The 16,915-nt window shown below is 44.5% G+C and overlaps 2 protein-coding genes across 5 annotated transcripts in view; one reads left to right on the top strand and one right to left on the bottom strand.

Annotated features, from left to right (window-relative positions):
- The window catches only part of LOC128350875 (rap1 GTPase-GDP dissociation stimulator 1-like), a 158,275-nt gene that overhangs the window by 30,723 nt on the left and 110,637 nt on the right, over window positions 1-16,915 (top strand). The gene's annotated exons all lie outside the window — the stretch shown is intronic.
- SH2D4B (SH2 domain containing 4B) overlaps window positions 1-16,915 on the bottom strand; it is a 312,315-nt gene that overhangs the window by 200,178 nt on the left and 95,222 nt on the right. For 2 of the 4 annotated variants that reach the window (XM_053309717.1, XM_053309722.1), the window contains exon 1: window positions 10,167-10,816. The exons of 1 other annotated variant lie outside the window; for it this stretch is intronic. In XM_053309717.1, the coding sequence (XP_053165692.1) occupies window positions 10,167-10,347 (181 nt within the window). In that variant the 5' untranslated portion in view covers window positions 10,348-10,816. Of the gene's footprint in view, window positions 1-10,166; window positions 10,817-13,000; window positions 13,106-16,915 lie in introns of those variants that run through there. One more of the 4 variants, XM_053309718.1, reaches the window with a different exon arrangement.

Raw genomic sequence — 16,915 nt, 5'->3', positions numbered from 1 at the left:
GGGGTGGGCTGAAAATAACTTTTTCAAAAAGAACTTTTTTAAAAGTTCTATAAGTGGTTTGTTTCTTGGTAGAAAATTACAAATTTCTGCAGCTGAAGCCCTCCCAACTCCACTTGAACCATAATTCCACCCCACCCCCATGTGAAGGATTCTGCCCTTTGCTTTTATAAAAACGCAATATGCTCCCTGCTTTTGCCCAACTCTTTACATGTCCAGAATGGCTGGGCTTAGAGTTCTGAAACTGGGCACACATGTGACCCAAGATCGTGGGATTCTGTTTATTTTCATTTCAAGGAAATTGGTTGATCCTACAGTTTATTAAATGAATTTTTTCCTACTGCTGTAAAGCTGCCAGAAAGAGTTATCTCTGTTTATAGAATACTTCACACCTAGCAAAAGTGGTTCCATCTGAATAAACAGACAATTATTTTTGTTTTATGCACTGTGTTTCCAAGTTGGTTTTGTGTTTGAACTGTGGAGCAAGGGACATGTGTTGAGTCCCAGTTAGTTTGTGAATGGTCAGGAAGCTGTGTAAATCCATTTGGGCTTGTGTAGTCTTCCTCCCCCCACCCCAAATGCACTCTGGCCCAGATCTGGGAGTTTGTGGTGAAATGCATATATACAGAGAAGGTGCTTATTTTGCAGGGGTGAGGAGAGCATAAGCTTGTTAGGTCTAGGGACCAAAATTACCTAGCTGCACCTCTGACAGTGATGGTGGAAATGATTCAAACTATAGTGAGAAGGAAGACAAGTAATTGTTAAATCATTTTTACTCTGTGTGTGTTTGTTTGACTCTACATATCATTACTTCCATGTACCATTTATTTGGGGCTGAAGCATGATGGTGGAACAGGAAGTTTGTGGAGTTTTCTGAGGTTTGCATGTTGATGGTTTTCAACGTTATCACAATTGATTAAAAAAACCAAATAAATATAAAATGTGTATTCCTGTAGCAAAAAAACCCCCAACCTTTATTTTTGTATGTACTTTAAATAGTTATATCCCATCCCTCTGGTGCAATGCTGCTTGGGGTCACTCACAAAATAAGCAAAACAATATAAAACACTACAAAATTAGTAAAATTAATCAAAACTAAAAACATACCTAGCTAAAACCAAATTTAAAAGCTGAAGTTAGTAAGCTAGAATGTTAAAAACCCACCAGTTATAAGCTGTATTTGACTTTATTGCTAAGAGAACTCAGGATTTCAGAAATGATGTGTACATTTCCATATCAGTACAGTGGAACCTCTCTGTGCACTCACTCCCTTCCCATTCCCCTTTTCTCCCCTGAACATGCTTCAGGACAGTGGAAGTGGTTATGGCCCAGAGCATACTAAATTGTCCGATTTGGGAATGGCCCTACGTAAGGCAGTCAGATTGCAGATTTTAAGATGAAGGAAGGTCATCTCTACCAAAGGTATCAGTTTCAGCCATGTACCTTGTGACATAATTCATGGCCCCTGTTACCGCTTTATGGAGTGTTCTGAAAGGGGTTAAGCCTCAACAAGGTCAGTCAGATTGGACAGTTTGGAATTATGCACATTCTTCCCCAACAGATATTGCTTGTTTCATGCATGTACTTTATGATGTAAGTCATAATGGCCCCAAAAAGATGTGGGGGAGGAAAACTTCCACTCCTAAACACCCCATCAGCCACTCATAAGAATGGTGCTCTTGGACATGCCAGAACTAGTTTAACAACACTAGATGGTCAAACCTTTTGTACCTTATCACGCAAATATTTTGACATGGGCTCTTGGGCTATATATTGAACATCCAAGCAGAAATTCAAATGGTCCACAATTAATCTGCAATTGCTTCTGTAGATAGATCTGATATATTCCTGCCTGATAATATACTAATATACACAAATGAACAGAGTTTTTAAGATAAGACATGGAAGCTCAGGTGACCATCTTAATTTGTAATTTACACACTTTTTAGGACATGAATGGAAACTGTAAACACATTCACTATTATCTGAAACTGAAGGCTTTTCGATATTTTAATAAATATTAAGAGCCTGGCCTTTACCTTTGCCACATCAACCATATTTTCCATTTGCTATACTTAAGCTTGGAAGAGGTTAGTCTACATACCCATATCAAAGAAAGGAGACTTAACAGATTGCACAAACCATCACACAATATCCTTAGTTCCACATGCTAGCAAAATAATGCTCAGGATCATCCAACGCAGATTAGAGCCCTACATGTAAAGGGAAATGCTGGATGTTCAAACTGGTTTCAGAAAAGGCCAAGGAACAAGAGACATCATTGCTGATGCACGCTGGATAATTGAGAAAGCCAAAGAATCCCAGAAAGAAGTCAATATGTGCTTTATTGACTACAGAAAAGCCTTCAACTGCATCGACCATGTCAAGTTGTGGAATACCATTAGGAAAATGGGCATCCCAGGACATCTCATTGTTCTCAAGAAAAACCTATACACAGAACAGGAAGCAACAGTCCAGACGGAACATGGTGAAAAAGACTGGTTCCAGATCGGCAAAGGAGTAAGACAAAGCTGTTTATTTTCTTTTTATTTATTCAACTTATATGCTGAACATATACTGAGAGAAGCTGGATTGGAAGAAGATGAGCGTGGTTTTAAAGTGGGAGGAAGAAGCATCAATAACCTGTGCTACACTGATGACACCACTCTGGTAGCTGAAAATGCAGATGATTTGGAAGCTCTAGTAATGAAAGTCAAGGAGCACAGCGAAAAACTGGGACTATGACTAAATGTCAAGAAGACTAAACTGAAGACAACGGGTACAGCAACCAGCCTCAGAACTGACAATGAAGACATTGATGTGGTGGATAGCTTCTGCCTTTTAGGATTGACCATCAACAGTAAAGGACACAGAAGTCAAGAAATATGCCGCAGACTAGCAGTTGGTAGGGTTGCAATGAAGGCCATAGAAATGATATTTAGATGCCGTGACGTGTCTATACCTACAAAGATTAGAATCATTTGGACAATGGCTTCTCTCAGTATATGTTCAGCATATACATTGAATAAAGAAGGAGCACTATACAGCCTTGTCTTACTCCTTTGCCGATCTATCTATGTGGTCGCTGAGTCGACACTGACTTGACGGCATCAATCAATCAATCAATCAATCAACACCAAGGAGTATCCAGTCTGTGACCCTAAGCATACATTGACCATACAGGACCACCTGTTCCCATGTAAATATGCTTTGAGAATGGCTACAGAGGCCCTGCTGCTTGTTCCACCAGATGTGTGTTTGGTTACTAGCCAAGGGCTTTTTTGGTGGCAACACTGCAACTTTCCTCTCTAGGGAATTCAGGCTAGTCCCCTCTTTTCCCACATTTTAGTAAAAGCTGAAGTGTTTTGTAAGGCTTTTAGCTCTGAAGTGAGATTGGTTTTATGCTGAATACTATTTATTTATTAGGAAACTGCTCTGTTTAAATGTACTGGTTTATAATTTGCTACCAAGCCTGGATAGGCTTATTGGGTCTGGCCTCAGAGCAGGGACAGGGAGGGGATTGAGCATCACCCTGTGCCTCCTGTGCCCCAGGCTGCTTGCTCGTTGTATCTGCCCCTCTCCGGGGGCCCTTGACACTCTCCACCAGCCCCCTTCTCATCCCTGGCTGGTTCCTTATATGCCTCCTCACAAGCTATGCATCACCCACCCCCAATTACAGGGCCAATGCCCCTCTTTATTCCCTGTAATTGATTACCCTTTACAGCGGTTGCCAATGCCTCTCCCCCTTCTCCCTCCTCCTGCTCAGACCCCCTCCCTTTGGGAGGCGTGTTGCTGATGTTCTCCTTGCACGCCTCCCCTTCGGCCTTTTCAGGGCTCTGCTCCTCCTCCACTGGAGCCGAGCCCCTGCCCATTGGCAGTCTTTCCTCCACTTCTCCCCAGATGCCACCCATCCCTGTTGCGTTGGGCCCCCTCACCACTCCATCCTCAGAGGTAAAGACAGTTGGCCTCACCAGACAGGTTGCATTTGGTTTTACCTTGTAAGCCACTTTGAAATGTTGTTGGGTTTTGGTTTTTTTAACTGAAAAGCAGAATAAAAATGCAGGAAATAATGAACTGTGCCCTGTTTATAGGGGGGGAAACCTCGGCTTTGTATTTTATACACCATTAAATATCCATTTGACAGTTTCTTTGTTGCTCTTCCAGCAGATCAGCTGGCCCTACCTGTTTTCAACAGCACAAAAATCTTTATGCGGCCTTGCTTTACTTCTAACAAACTAAATATAGCTTGTGCCATTTAATAGCCCTCATGTTCTGCCACATTGCCTGAGCTTGGAAAGTTACTTTGATTGCACAGCAAGGTTGCTTATTTTGAGGCATGCATTGTTCTTTTGTAAACGACATTCTTCCAGAAGTGAATACAATTCTCTTGATGAAGTCAAAAGCACTACACTAAGCCTATGAGCCAAAATGAGGTAGTGTACTGAGGAATCTCTATAACATAACAGGACACAGAGAGACTTGCCTCCTTCTGGGAAGAGATCTTGTTTATGAAATGTCGTCAGATGCAGCAAAGAAATGTTTCTCCATTTGAAATGAGATTTATCCTTCAAAAGGAAGGATGAATATAAAGGTTCTCAATAACCTCAGATTTACATAGTTTGGCTTAGTGACTGGATCATCTAAAGCAAGAAAGCCAAGACCTTAGTGACTGGATCATCTAAAGCAAGAAAGCCACTACCAGCCTTGGAAATATCTCTAGCCTATCATAGAACAAGGGTTTCTAGAATGGGATCACGACTAATTAAGCTGGCTTGAAATTGGTTTAAATGTGTAGTGCAGACAAGCGCAAAGAGATAGGTAAGAATGTTCCTTTTCAAACAGATCTGGGGACACCATTACTGACAGGCAGCTGCTCAGGCTTTTAGTTTCTGGCTGCATTCACACATAACGAAACCAGTGTTGAAGGGGCCTGAGGTTGAATTTCTTGTATGTCCCAAAAGTGACCAAAGTTCCACTCCTCAAATTCCAAGTTGAACCTTCAGCTTGTAGTGAGTTTCACTGCTCCTATGCTGTAAACTGCCTAGAGACTTCGGTAGAGGGTGGTATACAAATTTATTATATAAATAAATAAATGAGGTTTGTGTTTGAGGTTGTTACATCTGAATGCTGCATTGGAGTCTCAGTAAGCTCTCTAACCAGAGTTGAGGGAGGAAGCTCCTCCCTTGTTCCAGCTGTGATTGCTTGCTGGGGCTATCCTTTATTGCAGAAGGAAGCCCACGCAGCCACTTCCCTTGCCCATGCAGCCACTTCCACCTCCTCTCTACAGTCTCCCTGACTGCAGTTCGGGTCCTGGCGGTTACATCCAAACATGGACAGGTAACCATTGGGGAGTGGCAGAACCACAGGTCAGTTGGACCCTCCGTTCCATGTTATGTGCAAATGTGGCCTCTGTTCATTCTTATTGTGTTATTGCATATTATCTGTGTATTTCCTGTCATGCCTTCAAACAGGAACCCATGAAGAGGAATGGGACATTAGGAAAGTATGGCAAGACCAGAGCTCCAAATAAGCATCTTATTCTGAAAGGATCCAGAGCTCAGCTGAGGCCTTCAGTGCCCTGAGACTTCCTCTTCCAGGCTCTGCCCACCTTTTTTGACAGAGGTGTGTCATAAAGGGGCAGCCTCCCAGCCTGGAACATTACATTCCTTTTTTCCAGCAAACCTTTCCTGGCCCATGGCTGCTATTGTGGAGTGTTGGATGGAGCTGGTTTTACAAGGAAGTCAAGCTCAGGGGTTGCAAAGGTTTTCATAAAATTTAATCCCGCCCCCCTAATATCAGAGCACACATTTCCAGCTTTCACTATTTCACTATTTACCACTATCCCTATGTTTGGCTTTGAAAAATACACTATGAAAACATTGCCGATGTGAGTTGCTAGTTCTTGCCATTCTCAGCTCCCAACCCCAGCTCCCTGTGAGTTAAACGGCTGAGTAGGGGCTGTTACATCTTGTCTCCAGTGCGCACAGAGGTAAACACATGCATATGGACACTAGGGATGTGCGAACTGGCTTGAGTTCAAGCCAGTCCACCATTGCACCTGACTGGTTCAAGGGCGCACCCCTGGCTCACACTTGAGCCGAACTAGGCCCGGTTCGGCTCACCCTCATGCCGAACACAAATCCCTGGCCAGTCTGGGGATTCTAATGAAAAAAATGTTTTAAAGAAACTCACTGCCTCTGGGGGGGTGCTGCCGCAGCTGCAGGGGAGTCTTTGATGGTTCCCCCTCCCACCACTTACCTTGCCCAATTCGGTCCAGTTCCGGCTCTTTTGGGCTGTCTTCTGCCCAATCTGAGCCTTTTTGTGCTGGCAGTGGCCATTTTGGAGGCCATTGTGCATATGCACTGCCCACCTTAATGGCTGGGTCATGACCAAGACCACACAAATGGCCAGTGTGCATGCACAGTAGCCTCCAAAATGGCCACCACCAGTGCAAAAAAAAGCCCAGAATGGGCCAAAGACAGCCCAAACCAGACCAAATGGAGAATGGAGAGAGGCCGGTGAGGGGAAGGGGGCACCCGGACCAGCTCAAATTCAAGCTGAATTGGGGGGGCGGGTCTGTTCAGGGTAGGTGCTGGACATGCCTGGTTCCATTCAAGTCCAGTTTGGACTCAAACCAAATCAGGCACGCCTGTTCCATGCATACTCATAATGAACACTAAAGCATCACATATTGCATTGCACAAGCCTGCTATTTCACACACTGCAGTCTCTGAAGTATTTTTTGAACTGTTGCTAATGTATTGTTTGCATGCTAGTTATGAGGGTTTGGGCAGCATTTCTTTAACTAAAGAATAACCATCCACTTGGTGTTTAGATTAATGGAGGGCAGACTATTGCAGAGTAAACTAATACAGCTCAGAGTGGGTCTCAGCAGTATATTACAAGCATGTCCCTACTTTCATCCAGGAAATGTCAAAGAGTTTGTCAGAGATCTGGGGGGGGGGCACCTTCAAGTATTATAGGTGACAAAAAGAGAGAAAGCTCCAAACTGCATACAGCAAGTAATTTCCTTGCATAAGAAGAGGGAGGAGAGATTACAAAGGAGACTGCAGAGTATGCAAGTGAGCTGAAGGTTCATTTGCAAAACTAAAGACTTCTCCCAGCATATTACGGGCTTCCTTTTTATTTAGCATTTGAGGATTCAGCTGTACAGCACTCTGGTATACAATAGTGTGTCAGAATAGCCCAATGGTTCATTTCCTTGCTACAAAGCAGCAAGAGAAGAGGCAATCTGAAGTCAAAAAGAAGCAGGAGTGCTGAACTTCTGCAACCCACTATGTCATTTCCATAACCATTGTAGGTTTTTTCATGTATATCCCACCCTTCCTCCAAAGAGCTCACAGCAGTGTTCATGATTCTTTTCTTTCCACTTCCATTTTATCCCCACAAGAGCCCTCTGAGTTAAGTTTGGCTAAGAGTAGACAACTGGCTGAAGGTAGTTGTAGCTGCAATGTATGGGGATCTGAACCCAGATGTTGCTAGTGCAGCATTCTAACCAGCACATCACATTGACTTTCCAATTAGCAAAATTTGCATAATATGCAAATTGGGCTGCCCAGCATTGAGCGACTGGAATATAGCAACTCTGCCACCAAGGGGTTAGCAGTGGGCCTGTGGCCTAAATAGACCAGAATATGATGCTAACATCATTTGTGAAAGTAAAAATCTGTGTTCAGCTGTCCGTGTCAAAGATCAGGTGAAGTTGGGTCCCTGCCCCAGCAGACCTCCCTGGCTTATTCTTTAGGGAGGCGGGAGGAGGAGAGCAAAGTGCAAGCTGTCACACAGCTGGCAGGCCCTCTCTTCTTCAGGGGCTCAGGAACATTTGCCCCTTCCCGGCTCCAGTTCAATTATAGCTACATCTCTGGCACAGAGACATAGAGCAGGCTAGAGAGACAAGGAAGCAGCAAAGGGGATAATTGTCAGCAAGCATTGCAGGAATTTCCAGGCAGGCTGAACATGATAGGAAAGGAAAGTGAGGAAATCTGGAAAGGTGGGTAAGTAGGAAAATCTGGGCACCATAATGACAAGGAGGTTATATGTTACTTCTTCACCTGGTGTAGAAGGCTTTATATGTTTGTGTGAGAAACCAACCATTCAGGATTTGTCCTATCAGAGTATTGCCTCTCCCTGCCTCAGCCTGCTTGCAGTAACCCTGAAAATCTACAAGGGTACCCAATTGGGAAGTGAAATGAATGTTCTGTTGTCCGTGATGCCGATTTGTGACTCAGTCACACACTAAACCAATCACTCAGTGTTGGAAATGTGCATGTGGACCAGCCCTTGCCATTCCTAAAACTCTTGATAGTCAGCAGGATCTTTAAGATTACTGACATGGGCTTTCCTAAGAACGTAAGAAGAACCCTGCTGGATCAGGCCCAAGGCCTATCAAGTCAGCATCCCGTTCTACACAGTAGCCCACCAGATGCCTCTGGGAAGCCCACAAGCAGGAAATGAATGCATGCCCCCTCTCTTGCTGTTGCTCCCCTATAACTGGTATTCAGAAGCCTCCTGTCTTGAACCTGGAGGTAGAGGTACAGAGCTGTGGTTAACTCCTTTCTTCCTACAATGCAACCTGTGATGCCAATTCAAAGTCACATCTGAATACTGTGTGGCCTGCCCATAGTGCTGGCATAGCAGCACCATTACTTTGCCAATAAAGGTTAGGCCTCCCATTGCACCAATTCAATTCAGAGTTGATCAGACAGATTTTGTCTCCATTTGAGAGGTGAAAATATACTCCCCCTGGTATATGCAGAATGGAGGTATTTTGTTTTGTTTTTACCAGCCACCTCTTTATTTATTTATTTTTTTAAAAAAAACCTTACAGTTAAAGCCAGGGGCATTGCAGTAGGGGCAGACTATCATAAATCAATAAACATAGGTGCTTGTGTTAGATAGAAAGGCAGATAGTCTATGGTTTGCTGTGATAGTTTTCTCTCCTTTTTCATCATTCTTTGTAAACCAGAAAATTAATTACCCGGAAAACAATTCCGAGCACTAAAAAGCAGAATAGGTTTAATGTATAATTTATATATGGAAATGCAGCTGTCAAAAGGGTGACAAATTACTATATAAAAATGTTGCAGTTACATTTTTCAGTGTTACCATGCATTATGTTCATCTTCAGCACAAAGAAATCTCCATCCTCTAATGTTGTTTTGGTGTGTGGAGCAGAGTGGCATTCTTAGTTCTTTATCCTCCACCCCAACAAGCTACAAATCAATCAAAACTGAATGAGCCTTTCTAGGGGCAAGGGAGGGATTATAGAAATGCAAGAATTCAGCTGTAGTTCTTCTCAGGAGTGACCCTTCATGCTATATTTTTTAAAAGTGGGGAATAGACAAAGGAATGAAATAGGATATGGGCTTCTAGTCTCTGTGTGAATTTTAGACACTCTTGCTGAGATCTATGGGTTGTGTCTGCATTTCCCTGCACATTTTCTCTCTGTGTATAATATTAAATCTTAGACACTACCTCTTTTAAATGTTCATGCTTCTGTCCCTGGCTTACTGTAGCCTTTGGTCATCTTACAGTCTTCCCTATGTTTCTTGCCACTTAAGCACTCTATCTCCATGCATTGCTGTATGATCATGTCCTGGATGAGAAGGCATCCATGGTCCACTTACAGATTTACCCTCCACCCCACACCAGTGATTTAGAACAAAGGTAGCTGCTTCTCAGCTTCACCTATGTTTTTGGCCCACCACTTTTATGCACGGAGTGTCTAGCGTTATAAACCAGAAAACAGGCCTATGAAATAGGTGTGCATATCAAAGGCATAAATCCCTTTGCTTAAAGAGAGAGTTAGTTGTGCTTGCCCACTGAAGTCACTGGGAGAAATTAGTCACCATTTCTGTCCAGTTCCATTAATGTCAATGGGCCTGAAGTGCAACTAACCTTCTTTAGACTGGAACTTGTGATTTCCTGGCTGAAATGCCAGACCTTAATTTGGGCAGCCTTGACTCAAGTCCAATCCATACATACATTCACTAGGCTGCCTTGGACAAGTCTTACATTCCATTTTCACTGGGATTTACTTCATAGGCCAGCTACAAAGGAAAACAACATAAAGAAGATATAGATTTTTTTTTTTACATTAATTGATATAGAAATGACTGTTGCTGACAGGAACAGTGGCCAACTCTTACTCTGCCTCAGTCTCGCTGTCTTCTTCAGTGCAGCCTCTTCTTCTTGGGCTTCCTCCCTCTCCCTCCACCGCCTGACCTGCTCTTCCCTCATCTTGTAGAAAAGGATGTGCCTCTGTTCTTCATTCAGTTCAGTCAGTAGCTCCGGATCAATGTACATATCCCGCAGAATTTGCTGCAGCATGGCAAACTTGGAAATAAAGCCCCGCACAGGCACACGAACACACAGTTGCAAAACAAAAAACAAAAAAACAAAAAAAACCCTACAAAAGTATTACTCAAGCCAGCATAATAACACCTTCAGCACTCCTCAAAACAACCTGAAGCAAAAGAGCTGTTCCTTCTCAGGAGAGATTGGGTTCTCTTTCATGCTCTGATCGCATTCCCTTAATGACCACAAAAATAATAGCTTGTGTCACCTATCAACAGGTGTTCAGTAGAAAAGAGGGAACAGGAGATCAGCAGGAGGAAGGCGTAGAAACAAGGACGTGCTGCTTGAGTGATATTAATGGCGAATTGGCCCCTCAAAGTGGGGAGTAATTCTTGACAGCTGCCACTTAGATAACTGGGGGCACCTCAGTATTTTTTTAAAAACACAACCCAGATCTGATTATGGCACTCTGTTCTTGCTTTCTGGGTTCTCGCTCTCAGGGCAGTGTGTTCCCACTGACGTAGTCCCAACGTAGTGTTATACATTTCAAGGTTTATTTTTAAATCTGTGATGTCATGGTTAAAAAGTAACAAACTACACCAGTGATATCTGTGTCACTCCAGTGCCCTTTGGGAACTGATCTCCTCTGATAAGAGGCAAAATATGTTTACACATTAGCTCTTGCTCTGCTTACCCTCACCCATCCCACTGCCCAACTCTATCAGGGGTCATGTTTAGTTACTGCCAACAGACATGGCGTTTCACCATTAACTAATTAAAAGGGATTTCAAACTTGTAAAGAGAAATGAAAAAGCTCAAAGCTGCTGCGAGGAACCTCCCAAGGCAGCTAATTAATATTAATTCGGAAAAAGTCTGTCCTCGGCAGTTCAAGCAGACTGTGTTAACCCTCCTGCCATCAATGCATTTTCCATTCTATGGTGGGAGAGAAGAGATGAGATTGCTTTTTAAGCAGATTGTGACCTTTTGCTGTTTACTGGCATTTCCCTGCTCTCCATGAAATACTATTGTTAGCTCTTCAGGGTTCCTATTAAGATAATTTATATGTAACTATAAAAATTGGGGGCAGTGTTGTACATATAATAGGTGCATCCAATCCCAAAAAGTTCAGGATATGTAAAAATAGATTTAAAAGCACATATAATGCACCCTGTTACAATTCTGTTAAAATCCAATTTAAAATAGCTAAAAGTATAACAACCAGCCCTCTACCAGTTGAACTCAGACCACTAAAAGCCACTGAAGCATAATAGTCTCACCAGATGCTTAGGCTACTGTTCAATATGCGAAAAAATAACTTTACCTAGTATGTTCTTCCTGTTTTGCTTCTTAATAGGGATATAGAATGTTTTGAGCTCGAAACAGAACACCCCTCAAATGAAGAGCCTGTTTCAAGCTCTGAACAGAACGATCCCATTCCAAGTTGGAATATTTCAAGTGTTCCGACTGCCATTTTAAAAGCCTGTTTTTCCCTTGATGACTGGTTTTGGCACTGGCTTCCAGTGTGCTTGCAATCTCCTTTCTTCTTGGTTGGCTTATTATCATACACATCAACTTGATTTGTATGATAACAAGTCAAACAAGAAGCAAGGAGATTGCAAGCCAACTGGAAGCCAGTGCCAAAACCAGTCATAAAGGGGAAAACAGGCCTCCAAAATGGCACTTGGAACACTTGAAATGTTCCATGCTTGTTCCATCAGAACAACTGGCTCGACCAGTTGTTCCAATGGAATGTTCCAAGTATTTGTGTTCTGTTTCAAGCCTGGAATGGAACACAAATGCCATTCTTTGCACATTCCTACTTCTTAAGAAAAAGATTCTTTGAACATAAGAGCTCTTCTGGATCAAACCAAAATGTTCATTTAGCCCACTACCCTGTTTCTGGATACTTTTGGGAAGATGTCTCAAGACACCTGGTAACTCATAGGATCATAAGTTAGTCTGATCATAACCTCATGAAGTTTATCTGGTCCCTCTATGCACATCTCAGGTGGGGTGGCACATGAACCACATATTAACCTTTAATCTGGAGCAGTTCTAAGACCTCTAAGTAGTTTCAGCATTCTTACTAAGCAAAAGCTTTCCAGTTTGACATCGTCATCTAAATTCCATTTGAAAGCAATTTTGGAGTGGCACCTGGATTTAAAATGGGCAAAACTCCCCTCATCGAAGTTCAGAAAGCTTGGGCTTTTTCCAAGGCAGAAGAATGAAGGGAAAGGGCAGGGAGGGCTCAGGACTGGCAATGCCAAGATTAGCTAATTATGAGTCAAACCAAATTTCAGAAGGGGGCTTGACTCACCTTGTAATTATATCCACACTGTTTGAGCTAATTTCTTCCCCTCCTCTCATTCTGAAATTCAGTGCCATCCCTACCATAACCAGAGCTTAACCTTTAGCATGGAATAATTCCAATGCCTCTAAGTAGCTAGCTCTAGATCAGCAAGCAAGAACATTCCAGCTTGACCTCTTCATCTAACTTCCATGTAAAAAAATAAATCCCTGGCCTTCATTGTCAACAAAGTGAAAACTACAGTTGCAAAGCATAGCTGTTCTAGCCTGTAAATTAGCCAAAATATCTGCTACTAGTGGGTCCGGGCACAGAGCATCTGTGCCTCTAGTGCGGCCGGGCCCACCACCGCCTGCGCTGCGGCCGGGCCCGCCGCCTTACCTCCACGGCCAGGCCCGAGAGTGCCGCCTCCGGGCCCGAGGGTGCCCCCGCCGCCGGGCCCAAGGGTACCCCCGCCGCTGCCGCCGGGCCCGAGGGTGCCCCCGCCGCCGCCGCCGGGCCCGAGGGTGCCCCTGCCGCCGCCGCAGCCGGGCCCAAGAATGCCGCCGCGGCCAGGCCTGGCCAGGCCCGCCGCCTCGCCTCCGCGGCCAGGCCCGCCGCCTCGCCTCCGCGCCTCCGCGGCCGGGCCCTGCCAGGCCCGCCGCCTCGCCTCCGCGGCCGGGCCCGCCTGGCTCCGCGGCCATGGCCGCCGCCGCCATTGTCCTGGGTGCGCCAGGACCAATCAGGCGCCCCAGCAGCCCAGCCAATCAGCTGGGCTGCCAGGACGCATTTCTCCTGGGCACACCCAGGAGAAATATATATATAGATAACCACAACACAAAGATGACTGGCCTTCCATGTTCTCCCAACAACCTGGTATTCAGCAGTATATTGCCCTGGGGCTTCAAGATTCCACTGAATTATAATGGCTAACAACCACAAATAGATCTATCTCCCATGATAGGGACATGATAGATACCTCCTCCTCTTTCATATTATTTCTGATGTCAGTGGGGATGCTGCAAACCAAGGAACTTGTTTGTTTTATGAACTGTGTGTTTACTGATCATGATTCAAGGTAACAGAAAAGGGCAAATTGCTTCCAAAGCACTCTGCTGGTCAAAAGGCTAGTTCAGGCAATAGTTTCCAACCAGTTCTGCTTTATTTAAATTATCGGGGGGAGGGGGGCAGCCGCTGGACAAATCTCAATCTCTCTCTCTCTCTCTCTCTCTCTCTCTCTCTCTCTCTCTCTCTCACACACACACACACACACACACACACACCAGCATCCCAGAGCCTTGGGAGGGAGCAGGTTGAGAGTGCTCACAGCGTGCTCACATCCCTAATCACATAGGTTATGACCCAGACCATGCAGGCTCCCACTGCGCAGGCATGGCAGCCTCCAAAATGGCCACCGTATCAGGGAATAGGCCCAGAAAGGGCTGAAGACGCCCAAACCGGGCAATTTATACAAAAAGGAAGGCAGGTGGGGGGAAGAGGAACCTCCGTGGACCCCCACCACCACCTTTGAGAAGCCCCCCAGAGGAGGTTAGTTAAAAAATTTCAAAAATGTTGGAAGAACCCCCCCAAAACCAAACTGGGGGAGAGTCAAAGAGGGCAAAACCCGAACTGGCCCGGTGCAGTTTGGATTCGGTTCAAACCGAACCAGGCCAGGTGGTTTTGTGCACATCCTTAGCTCAGCAACATCTGGAGTACCACAGATTGGGAACCCCGATATCATCCAAGGGCCAGTTTACATCATCAGCTAAGTCATGTGGCAATTGTCACAGAGACCAAGATCGGTGTCGGGGCTTACTTTGCAGCTTTGCTGCATCCCCACACAGTCAGTCAAAGTTTATTACAATTGCAGACCAGCACACATCCCCACATGGAGACTTACAGCTTCATTCGACTGTGCATCATGGCAGCCACTGGAAGGACAAACAGGCAAAATACTGGCCATGAGAGGGAGGGCCACAAGATAGGAATGTTGTGTTTTTTTAAAAAACAAAACAAAGCATCTCTCCCCAAAACCCATGGGAACTGAGGCTGTATGCACATACTGCCCTCAAGGTGTCAGTGAACATTTAATTTAATTTAATTATTTATCTGTCTATCCATCACATTTATATACCACACAATATACACATCTCTAGGTAGTGTACACAATCCAAATTACAATAGTTACAGGACTGGCTGAATGGAAACAAGAAGCATGTTGCTTATGTCCTTTCAGCCTGGGGCCCAAAGGGGAAGGATGGGGCTGTTGCTCAGTGGCAGAGCATCCTTTTTGCATCCAAAAGGTCCTAGGTTCAGTTCCTGGCATCTCCAGGTATGGCTGGGAAAGAGTCCTGCCTGAAACCCAGAGAGCCACTGCCAGTCAGTGTAGACCACACCAAGCTAGATGGACCAATGGTCGGACTCAGAATAAGGCAGCTTTCTATATTCCTGTGTTCCAAAGTGTGTGGCCTTCAAATACCATAGAATCCTTTAAGCATCCTGCTCAAAGCATAAAGAACCAAGAAGGGGAACTGTGTTGGCTAAGGGTAAATGAGCACATTTTGATTAACCTTAGCCAACAAGATCTTATTGGGTCCTCTTTAGGGTTTATTTTTATTTTATTTATTTATTTTATTTTTACATTTATATCCCGCTCTTCTTCCAAGGAGCCCAGAGCGGTGTACTACATACTTGAGTTTCTCTTTCACAACAACCCTGTGAAGTAGGTTAGGCTGAGAGAGAAGTGACTGGCCCAGAGTCACCCAGCTAGTATCATGGCTGAGTGGGGATTTGAACTCGGGTTTCCCCGGTCCTAGTCCAGCACTCTAACCACTACACCACGCTGGCTGGTTGCCAACTGTCCCTCATTATGCAGGACATCTCTCATCTCAGGGATGAAATGTTGGTTCCTATAGGGACAGCATTTGTCCCTCATTTTGGTGGCGGGGTGAGTAGCTTCTTATTTTGAGAAGTTTTTGGTTTGAAAAGTGGTATAACTTGAATATGTTCTAAATAATAACAATGCTGGCATTATTCAATAGCATATAATTCAATTACATATACATCAATAATAGTCAGGCTCTTGATTACCACTGTATACACCTCCCACCCACCCCCAGCCAGCCCCCCAGCCCCACCAAACTTGTGTCCCCATTCTGGCTATGAAATATTGGCAACCCTAGTCCTCTTGCCCACTCGCCCCATGAAGCTGAATCTGAGGAAACCCACCAGAACTCCTTGACGTGAGATTGGCAATTCCCAACCCGACCAGAATGGTCACATGTGTTGTCCTTAAAACCAGCTCCATACGCCAGGAAATGTGGCTTGTGGGGGTCAGGGGAGAAAGAGGAGGCGTGAGAAAAAACTTCTCTTCTTGTCCAGTCTCTCTTCTCCCTGCTCCATGATTGTTTTTCACAGGGCTTGTTTATACAGAAATACACTAAAGGATTTTGTGTGTCGGCGGTGACAGAGATTGTGGTGAAGTCTCTGGCACTGCCTGCCTGAGGTACCTTGATGTCATGGAAAGGCGAGGCAGACAAAGGGTCTCGGGCTGACATCGACTCTGCTCGAATCCTACAGAGTGGTAAGGCAGCCAGAATAGCCTAATGAAAGGAGGAAGATGGGAAAGGTGGAAAGGGAAAGGGAATGTAATGGTCCAGAGGAATGAAGAGAAGAGGGAGGGTGCAGAAGTGAAGCAAAACTGGGAGAGAGAGGAGTATTGCACAGGCCTTGCCCTGCAGAAGGGATGAAGGCTGAATTTCACATATTGATTTAATATAATAACCAGCTACATTTCTGGCTTCCAGGGTTTTCTTCTACAGTAGTATGGTGTCATTGCTCAGCATTTGACAAGCTCTGAATCTTTATCATTTGCTGTATAATTTCTCTTTCTTCACAAAAGAGCCGCTTTCCCAGAGCAATAGTTAGGAATGATAACTGTGATGTGCAGTGATAGCTTGGCTGCTATCACAGCACATCGCACTTATAATGAAGTTGTGATGGCTGTTTATGTACCACTTTTCATTGGCTGAAAGCTGACTTGTGGTGACTCCAGCCCTATATAAAAACCTGCCTTAATGAATTCAGGAAATCGTGAACAGATGCTCATGTCTGACAGCCGAGCGTGAGAAGAGCCAGTACGACTTCCTAAGCTCACCTAAATTCTTAAATCGAAGTGACTCAGGAAAGGCAGCAGATATTTTGTGTACTGATTCTAACTGGGCACAGCATAACTGTGCAGTGATAATTGTGCAGCATAATGGTGTCGTGTTGCAGCTGAGGGTGTGAGAAAGGAGTGGGAATTTAAATCTGGGTCTT

The sequence above is a fragment of the Hemicordylus capensis genome, chromosome 3, assembly GCF_027244095.1.
Source record: "Hemicordylus capensis ecotype Gifberg chromosome 3, rHemCap1.1.pri, whole genome shotgun sequence".
Classification (NCBI taxonomy): domain Eukaryota; kingdom Metazoa; phylum Chordata; class Lepidosauria; order Squamata; family Cordylidae; genus Hemicordylus; species Hemicordylus capensis.
The sequence above is the reverse complement of the archived record's forward strand: the minus strand, read 5'-3'. Positions and strand labels throughout refer to the sequence as shown.